We start from the raw sequence: 10,693 nt of genomic DNA on the forward strand, positions 1-10,693 counted from the left end.
TTTTTTGTAAATATTTTTTTTTTGAAAAAAAAAAAGTTTTTTTTTTTTTTTTTTTTTTTTTTTTGTCCCATGTGTACCCCTTTAAGTCAGATTAAACAACAGATGAGTTGAGTTATGACTCCTATATTCCAAAACTTAACTTAGCTTGTTTCAGCAGGAAACAGGAGGCTGCAGAGGCAGGTGAGAGAAACTCATGTGCAGGTGATGATTAGTTTCTTAGAAATGTTCTGGTTGCTTTGGAGAACATCTTTACAGGTAGCAAGCCAAGTAGAGAGAGAGAGAGAAAAAAAAGCATCTGTTTGCACACTGTCTCTATTGTTATACAATTCAGAACAAGCATTGTGTCTCTGCTTTGGTGGAGATTTCTGACAGCTTACATGGTGCTATTGCAAATTTGAATTTTAAAATCGATTCCTCTCAGTCAGACACGTAAACCTGTGAAACACTAAAACCTCTCTGAGTGTTAAAATTGATGAAAAGAACTAGAGAGTAATACAAAAGGTTTCAGGAACATCCAAGATTTTTTTTTTTTTTTTTTTTTTAATACACGAAAATGAAAGCCCTTAATTCATTATTCATTTATAGAGGTGATAGGGTTGAAAAATATTTGACGGAAGGGCAAAATTGATGTTCTTCTCAAGAAAACATAGTCAGGGTTTTATCATAATAAAACACAGCTATAAAGTGAGAATGGCTTTCTAGTGTGTAGCCTATGTTCAGAGGCCTGAGCAATTTGCAGTAACTATATGCTATGTTTTCCTAGTTCTTCCCAGTGTACAGCTTGCACCTAAAAAATAACTACTCTGCAAAGATTTCACGTTATAGATTTTAATATATACATATGTTTTCCATTTTGCCTTTACACCATAAATCAATTGTTTACAAGTGGTATTGGGGTATACCTATTTCTAATAATGAATTGACCTTAAATGACTATGTTTATACTTCCTAGTATACCGCTACTAAAGTCTAATTATAACCTCATTGAAATACAAATATTTTCTTTTAATCCATTTTAAAATTTGAACTGCAGTGGCCACCATTGCCTCATATGTGCAATAAACTTTAGGCGGACGATGACATAAAAATGCCAACAGAGCTATTTATTTAACTATGTCAAATCTACTGGCCAGCAAAATTGGTTACGACTGCTGGCCAGTTGTTGCCAAATGTAAAATGATACAAAAAACTACAACCGAACCAGGTGCATTTGCTTGTAGCTTCAAACAAAAAAGGGAAGAACAGAAAGACTCAGCATTACACTCTGAGTGATCCATTATATTATACTACAAGGCATCATATAATTGTAAACTAATCTCCCCACATTGCATAGCTTTACATTTAGTACAACACAATTTTATCATATTCAATCGCTGTTTTTTAATTAAAGGTATATTGCCCTTTTTTTTTTTTTTTTCTTTGTGGTCTTTCAGATCAGCCATGCTTTGATTTTGGCCTGTCAGGTGTTCTTGGAATTGCTTTTGGAGGGTTCCTGATTGGAGTGTTACTTATTGGAGCGTTGTGGTTTATCAAGATTAAAACAGGTAAATGCATGTTCTGTTTTGTATCCTATTCTAATTGTAACCTGTGTAAAACAGATCACATAAATTTGGGTCACTTTTATTCAACATATTCTCACTAGCTCAGATAACAATGTTTGCCACATTTGACACAGGATTACGCCTACATTTTAACATCCACAGATGGTCTAATACTGTATCATTTTGCCACCATGTAAATAAAGAAAGATTACCCAAATAGTTTCCAGTCAAAACAGGATAAAGAAAAAACATGTGCATGGTTTTATTTGCAACATTTTATAAAATGCTCCTGCCAGAGTCCAATATAATGCCACAAAAATAGGTAATTTTACACCAAACCCTACATTAATTCATTACGTTCTTGTGTGCAAAAAGTTTGATTTTTAAATCTAAGAGATGAAATGGTCATCTCGGGATTACTTATTAGGTACTATGTAGATCACCCAACTATCACAAACCTGTTTTACTACATGTTCCCTGACCAGAACTATACAAGTGAAACATAATTTAGTCTCTTTGCTCCTCATCTCTGGAAAAAAACTCACTGAAAACCTCTGATGTTCAAAATTCATTGGCTTTTTAAAGTCTGGACTGCATATTTCCTATATAGAATAAAGCTTATGTACTTTTATCATGCCATAGGTATTTATTTGTTGTAATATTTGTAAAAAAAAAAAATATATATATTCTTTGCCATAAGAGTATCGGTTCACCGCTGTTCTCCATATTTATTTTCTATTGTGTTCCAACTTGTCAAATGTCCCAACCGAATATGCCTAGACTTAACGTGGTCTCATTGAATTAAACTCAGGGTACCCAGCTGGACTTGACATGAGGTCAACTGCTGCCAGTTTTCCTGGTGAGAAGTATAACTGTTCTTCATGATTTTCTTTTTTTGTTTTGTTATTGTGATCAGGTTCTAATCAGCATCTACCTTCTTTTTTAGGATGTCCCTGTTCAAGAGCAAAGCGACAACCTGTTTCTTCCAACCCATCACCCTCCGAGAATAGCAGCGCAAATGCTAGCATCGGAAGCACTCAGAGCACACCGACCAGCAGCATGGCATAAGATCATTGTGGGTTATACTAGCAGGCCACCATCCCTTCTGTGTCATCTTGATGGGTTTCAAGCTTTGTGTTGCATCCGTCCTTGAAAAAACATTTCTTTATACCCTACTCTGTTTAAATTGTTGTTTAAAAAGCACAACTGATGGTATTTGACATACCATGTCTAAAAATGGGTTTGATCTTGGAGTCTGGAGTTAGATGCGGAGAAAGGATGAATGATGATTAACCAAAGTTTTGATATTAGTTTTTTAATGCTTTCCTTTGCAGCCTCTCTGTAAATTCAAATTCCTCAGCCAGGATGTTACAGAGGCAAAAAAAAAAAAAAAAAAAAAAAAAAAAAATTGGCTCCCAGCAACAGGAAAAACAAACCATATCCCCCCAAGAGCTAACAGGAAATTCACAACATTCTTTCCAATGAATTGTCCTCGTGTGATGGGAGCACAGTAATAGTTATCCAGGACACGAACTGGTCCAAAGACAAGCTTTGAAAAACAGATGAAAAGATGTTTTGCGAACATTTAAGAAACACAAATATGACGGGTTGTGTGCTAGGTCAGTCCAGAGAAATTCATCAGCAACATAAAGGCGCCTAACGTTCTGTGTATTGGCATTTCCAAATAGACAAAACAAATACTTCCTTGTATGATGTTAGACTAATTTGCAGTCTATGGAACATGGTTTTATTGCTACCTCTTATTGAGTAGAAATCTGGAGCTAAGGTAAAACTTAAAACCAGGTTTCTGTAGTGAAGTTATTGGGGTTTTATTAATCATTTTTAATTTACTGTCATTTCTTGCTACCATATCAAAACCCTAAAGTGGCCCTATGGGCCATTTGTAGCTCACAAAATAAACTTATGATGCCATTGTTTTGTTATCCAGTGGATAAATAAGTGTCATCATATTGTTTTTCCATAGCACTCATTTCAGATTAGATTTGAACTACATTTAGTAATAAATTGGCAAAACTAAATGATGAAAGAAGACATTTACTGTGGACTAACATGGATTTTTTTTTTTTACTTACATGAGCTGAGAATGCATCACTATTTTATTGCAGAGTACCATATTTTTCAATATGTATTCCTGTATTCAGAGCTGAGCGGTGTTTGTAGAGATTCACTAAGATTTCCAGGCATCACACTGTTGCATCGTACCATTTAACACTCATCCAGCTCTTTCTTCCAGGTGGAGTCCCCCAAGCCCCCAAATAGTGTTGAGGTTAAACTTCAGTAGTTTTCATTTGCACAATACCCATTGTCACCAGTGACAGCAATTCTTCACCAGTACTTACCAACTTACTGTGCACGTTTTAGGTCTGTGGAACAGACCTTTGTATGATGACTTCAAGTCTTGTAATATGATTTTCATTACACTGTTAACCTTGTAGATTTCTTTTTGTTGTACAGATTTAAAAAACAAGATTTGATAGTTATTATACCCTCTTTCCTTGTATTGATTTTCCTTTTTTTCAGAATATAGCTATTCTCAATTGTCCTTTCTGTTTTGTAGGCATTATTGAGTTAAAAAGATTTCCGTTGGACTTAACAGGACGCTTATGAATCATGCTTCATACGAAGTTTGCTTTGAAAACTGAAACAACCTTGATAACACTTATACCTTAAGCTGCCATTAATTTAGACTTATTTTGCTTCTTTATCAAAAGACTGTTCAATCCTTTGAAAGACTCAGTATTCACATTTAGTAATGGCATTTAGTTTCAGAGGTCGTCCTTGTTGTAATAGTTATTGTATAATGATACATAAGAGCAGAATGACACTGTATGTTATAAAAACTAATATTCACACATTCATGGTGAATGGGTGAATGACTGAATGTAGTGGGAAGAGCTTTGGGGTCCTCTGGACTTGATAAAGTGCTACACAAGTACAAGACATTTATCATTAATTTATAATCACAAAAATTTGCTTCTCTAAATTTGATTGACAGGTAAATATATACATGTATTTTTCATATAAATGGTTGAATGTATCTTTTAATCTCTTATTTAAATCAGCTCTGAATACAGACTATTCAGACTTTATTGCATGATCAATATTAGCATTTCTACATCCCTCCGTATGTGCATTGACATATTTTATTAGTTCTTTTAACTGCTCTAACGGCATTTGAAAATGTTAAAAAAAGTAAAATAAAACAAACATATTTTCACCTGTTTCTAATCTAAATAGGTATATTTTCAATATTAGTTTGTGGTCAAAATGAACAGCTCATGTCCAAACTGTATAATATTGGCTCTATAAAAATATGCTGTTTTATTTATTCTTGTTCAGCTTCATTCTCAGACCTGTTCCAAACCAGTTTTGGGATACGTGTAGCATATTTCTCTCCTTCATACACACGTGCATTTTTTTTTTTTTTTTTAGACAGAAACAAAGAGGGCCAGAACAAATTGCCACTTGAGAATTTGTGCAATATGGTGAGAGGTTAACTTGCATGTATGTCCATATGTTATTTTTTGTTGTTGTTGTTTTTGTATGTGTTATATGATAGTCTTTCTTTGAATCATTCCATAACCTAGTTTATTTTTTGAGACAATTCAAATGGGGCACAAGACGCATCTCTTTTTATTTCAAAACATTTGACTTTTTATTCCAGTCATTTGAGACAACGCATGTCGCATCACATACTGGTCACATTGCAGTTTCACCCTGCTTGACCTTTGTCCTCTGTGAACCAAAAAAAACATAACAAGTCTGTGGACTGACATGTTGACACTGTATTGTGTTCATGGTGTCATCTTCAGACCGTGTAGTGGGGTTGTCAGTTCTGAAGACAGGACGTCTCCCCACTTAATACGTTCCAGATGAATATTCAGCACACTGTTATCAATATACAGTTCCTCCCTTATTTGCAGTACTGACATATGTTTTGATATGATAGGATAGGGAATGTGCATACTGCCCGGGTTAAAGCAACCCTTGTATCCGTCACAACAGTGAAAATAGACAGGATGTCAGTTCATCCACTTGTTAACCCTGCAGTGTTATCTTTGTGCTCATGTGGGCAGTTTTTTACCGTTTTAAGTGGTTTAATTTGTTGAGAATGAACTTTGGTAATTAATTTTTTATGGTGGTGTTGTTCTTCCCAGAGACTCTGTTTCTAAAATCATCCTAATAAAGTAAATTTGAGAGATATTTCTCCGGGTTTTTTTTATTTTTTTTTTTTATTTACCCTTAATATAGTGTGTAACCATTAGCATAATGCACGCATGTGTGAATCAGCAAACTTGGCAAGACCATATTGGAGATTGATAGAGCAGCAAAGCCAAGTACACAATAGAGCAAGCTCTAAAACATTCCTACCATCAATGAAAACAGAAACATTAAATGATACAGCATATCCAAGCTATAATTTCCCAAGAGGTTTAAGAAATATTATTCAATAATCACTATAACAGCAGATGTATTTATTTCCTTGTGTCTGATACAACTCCATTGGGATTTACAAAGGCCTGTTCTGACAGCGAGGTTCCTACGTAGACAGTTTCAGTCCCATATACAACCTTTATTTAAGAACTACTGTATAGGGCAATTAGTTTTCAAGAATGAAGTTTTGGCATCGTTAGAGGTAGCCTGGTAAAAACCAACCCCTTGTATTACGCTTTGCTTTTTTGCTTTGTACAGGAAGTCTGGGATTTTGGCTATTGCTTCCTGTTGTCATGCACAGAGAGTCTGTGGATAGACCAAAATGCAGACAGGAACTGGGAGTATGGATCATGTTGAATTTTTCTTTAATAATAAAATGGAAAACTTGCACAAAAAAGGAACACTGAAACAAGTCAGGATAAAACAACAGGGGGAACTAGGAAACCAGGAAGAAACAAAGAAGTAATGGGAATAAACAGGAGGAACCAACAAGGAATAACTGAGAGTGAGTAATACATATTGAGGAGCTTGATCAGGGAACAAGGAAGAGATGGCTGATTAGAAACAGCTTACTGGTGTGGGGAGAGAAAGAGAGATGAAGAATGGCACAGGTGGCGAGGGATAGCATACGCAACATGGAACTAAGTTAGAGTAAATCCTAACAAGAAATGCTTCTCACAAATGTCCAGGCTGTCTACTCAATGAATTCTGTGGTGAGAATTTACAATCTGTTTATCTAATTATTGCACGTGGACAAAGTAGCTTGTTTATGGCTAAGCAGTATTTTAAATTTGAATGAGGGAGCCAGCCATTTTATTTTACAAGAAAATGCTGTGACATAAATGTGAGTTTTGGTTTACCACAAATTTAATACACACAGTGCTGTGGAGTGCAAGACTGAAATTAGGTAACGTCTTGCATGAAGCTAGCTAAAAAAAAATGAAGCTAATTATTACATCAGTGTTTGTTTGGAATAGAGCGATGACACACACCCAAGAAATGTTTGTAGAAGGTCTCATTCTCCAAAATAGGATCATGGAGCCACTCAGCCGAGAGAAGCAGACGTTGTTTGTGTTTGTGCCTGGGTGTATGCTGAACGGTTCGCATCTCGGTGTAGAAATCTGTTCTTGTCTGCAAAAAGTATGCTTTGTGAAGTGTGTTATTTGGGCTATGCGTACAGGATCCAACAGTAGCCTCGGGGCAAAACCAGCCATCACAGCTCTTTTCTTGTAAAATCAAGGTGTTGGGGGTTGGGGGTGGGGGGGTAATGGTCTCATGAAGTATTTGTGTTTGTATGTAAATAAGGAAACACATGTCAGTGTTGTACTAGGCTCCAGGTTCTATGAATATATTTCCTAAAGAAAAAAAAGAAAAAGAAAAATATCTTCCCAAGGAGTTTTTTTTCCCCCCATTCCTTTAGATCACATCTTGTCTGCTTCTTTAATGAAGGATGAAGAAGGATTTTTGTGTTTAGCAATAAAGCAATATATAAACTATATGCCACATTTAGTCACAATAACTTGGAAAAAATAATATGGAATGTGAGGCAATTAGAGCCAACTTGAGTTTTTTTTTTTTTTTTTTGTCAAGCTTATTTTAAACAAGTGCTATAAAAATATTATACTTCTTCTGAAGATATTTTATAATTTGGTCATGAAATCTATTACTAATTTTATTTTTTAACATGTTGCAATTAATCAAGCATTTTTATTCAAATCTCTGTTTTCCATATAACATTTTTAAAGAAAAGATTTTTTTTGTTGTTTTTTTTTCAAACAGCTGTGTTGAGCAGAATTTAAATTTTAAAACTATCTGTATGTGTACAGAAGAAGCATGGCAATGCCCCTTCTCTCTCATTACATTGAGAAAGGAGTTCTGGGGGCTACCACCAGAGGGTGCATTTCTTTTATCTGGTCTTCTGCAACAAGAGGGATTGTGTTACTCATAAACAGAGCAAGACAATGAGATTTTCCTGATATATTATTAAAAGAGCAGTACTGCAATAAAGTGTTAAAGAAATGAAAGCTATGTGGGTAAAAACTTGAGCCAACATTGGCAGCTATTTGATTATAACTATCCTGTATGTGTGCTTAATTCGGTTTTTAAAATCAGATTAGCAAATCTGTAAGCCCAGTCTGATATAAAGCTGATAAAGCCTCAGGGGCGTGTTGAATCCAGGAAACTACATGTGAAGCTACCCACAGTAAGCACTCTCTCACTCAGACTTTCACGCCCCGAGGTGCTGTGCTGCACACAAGGTTGTTTACACTCTTCAAGGCTGTGCACAGGCTTTGCCCCTGTCCTCATCCTTCACCCCCCACACACACATTCACTTTCTCGCAAGTATCAACATACTTACCCACACCTCACTGACTATCCACAGCCTGGTCCTTGGTAATCCTCTAACTTATAGGCAGTGCAGTGTGCCCCAAGCAAATCCCATTCCTTGAAAATGCAGTCACCTCTGAAGATGATGTTTGGCTAAAACACATCAGAGGCAAAACAGTACAATTTTATTTATTTATTTATTTTTTTATCTGTTTCCTTCATGTTGGCCTCCTTACTTTGCATTCTTCTTTTCTGTAAGCAAATAACTGTTCAGTGTGCCAATTCAAGACAGCATATTTGTACAAGTAAATCAAATATTATTCATACCCTTGGCAGATCTATGTTTAAAGAAATATTTTAATTTGACCAACATGTTTCTTCCGACTGGCAGTGATGCCTTTCAACCTCAAAGACACACAAGCTGCAAATAAGCCGGTAAGCAATTATTGGGATAGTTTGATTAGTGTAATGTCAATAATTGTTCCATTGGTTATTAACAAGGATAAGACATGTATACAATATTTTATTTCTTTTGCAAACATGATGCTACTTTTAAAACATTTTTATGGCACATTGCAATGTCTTTTTTTCCTTTCATAACCAAAAATCTTGGCTAAATGTGAATAATTTTAAATCTAAATCTGAAAGGTGTATGAAAAACTCTAGGCCTAATCACATATCCTGGCAAGAATAGAAGTGGCCCTTGATTTTGTTTAACACAACATGTTATCATGACTGGGTATTTACCAATCTCGTATTAATTTAATGCTCACTCAATCATAATTCCTCAACACATGCCAGTTTAAATAAGTCATATACTATTGAAATGGGATATATGTGTTTTGGTTTTTTCAATATTTCTGCAATGGCACATCAGGATGCGTATATATGATATATCCTATGTTTATTTGTTTTAAGCATAAATTGCTTTTTAAAATATAGAAAAGACTCTGACCCTGCGTGGTAAAAGTGAAACGACAAACATCTCAATTCCACATGATTGACAAATATTTATATCAGAGTGTCAGTCATATTTAGTAGAACAACATCAGAATATCAGGTGTGGACAATTGTACTGTGTCACCCTATTTTAAGTCATTTGACAGATTTTTGAATTTGTAATACTCACAGCAGGAAGATCCCTGAATGAAGTGTCAATACCACGTATGTTTTGGGAAATAAATGTGCAATTATTGAGTGCTGCCTTGTGTGTGATATACTGATGATCTTCTAGGTCAGTGGCGTTTGATTTCAGTCTTTAGGGGCTGGAATGCTGGATGTTTTTGAAGTGTCCCTGTCCCAACACGGTTCAAATGGATTCAAGTACTGCAAATACCATATTCTGTTTGTCATCACATTCTATAATGAGATATTCAATTGATTCAGGTGTAATGAACCAAGGACACATTTACAGCATGCAGACCCCAGAATTTCAGGAATTACTTTGGACGCTACTTGTCTAACATGCAATACTGTGAAGAACGGTTTATCACTTACAGATTTATTCTGTTTTTGTTCATTTATGTATTTTTTTTCCTTTTTTTGTTCTTTGTGAGGTCATAAAAATGAGTTCAGAAGTGAATATAGATAACTCCAGTAAATGTAAAAGCATACTTCAAGAAAAAAAAAAAGAAAAAAAATGTCTCTATGTGAAAAAGTAAGTCACCCTGAAACTCAATTAATTGTGCCACATTTAGCAACAACTGACGTTTGGGGTAGCTGGGAGTGAGTCTTTAGCTTCACCACAGAGGAATTTTGACATATTATCCACTGAAATTGAGAATTTACCGTTTTTCCTCTTTGCAGACATATTTTTGTTTTAGCTATGCTACAAGGGTTTCAAGTATGAATGTGTATGCATGTGTTCCAATTCACTCATCATTCCTAAACTGCAAAAAGTACGACTAAAAAAACGGGATTATGAAATCATTCTAAAAATGTTTTCAACTCTTTCAACATCAGAATTGGCTGTAGGATTAATAAAGGATATTTCAATTCATTGCAACTTGAAATTAGACATCCTGGAACAATATCTTGCCATTCAGCTTTAAAGTGTGGTAGTTTGTAGGCTTAACACAAATTCTCATGTGAGAGAGCAGAGACCTGACTGTTAAGTATATTGATTGGGTAAATACAACGGCTAGACTGAAAATTGTTCTGTCTTCTGCAGCTTGATGGGATTTTTTTTTAAATTTCCCAAGGTGTTTAGTAAGGTGTCCTCATACTTCACATGAAAGCCACATATCTGAGCTACCTTTTAGGCTTTACCTTGACCTCTGACAAAGTTAACCATGCCAAAGAAGTATTATATCGAATGTATCGTTCTCCACATGAGGTGTCGGTAGTACCATTTGTGATATATATATATA

The 10,693-nt window shown here is 35.1% G+C and overlaps 1 protein-coding gene across 3 annotated transcripts in view; it reads left to right on the forward strand.

The window, feature by feature from the left end:
* Positions 1-3,484, forward strand: part of eng (endoglin) — a 43,008-nt gene extending 39,524 nt beyond the window's left edge. For all 3 annotated transcript variants that reach the window (XM_015023257.1, XM_015023256.1, XM_015023258.1), the window contains exons 12-14: positions 1,434-1,544; positions 2,353-2,400; positions 2,488-3,484. In XM_015023257.1, coding sequence (XP_014878743.1) covers positions 1,434-1,544; positions 2,353-2,400; positions 2,488-2,609 — 281 coding nt within the window. In that variant the 3' untranslated portion in view covers positions 2,610-3,484. The remainder of the gene's footprint in view (positions 1-1,433; positions 1,545-2,352; positions 2,401-2,487) is intronic.
* Positions 3,485-10,693: the final 7,209 nt, after the last annotated feature.

This window comes from Poecilia latipinna, unplaced genomic scaffold (genome assembly GCF_001443285.1).
Source record: "Poecilia latipinna isolate Pla-1442-1.1 unplaced genomic scaffold, P_latipinna-1.0 Scaffold3252, whole genome shotgun sequence".
Classification (NCBI taxonomy): domain Eukaryota; kingdom Metazoa; phylum Chordata; class Actinopteri; order Cyprinodontiformes; family Poeciliidae; genus Poecilia; species Poecilia latipinna.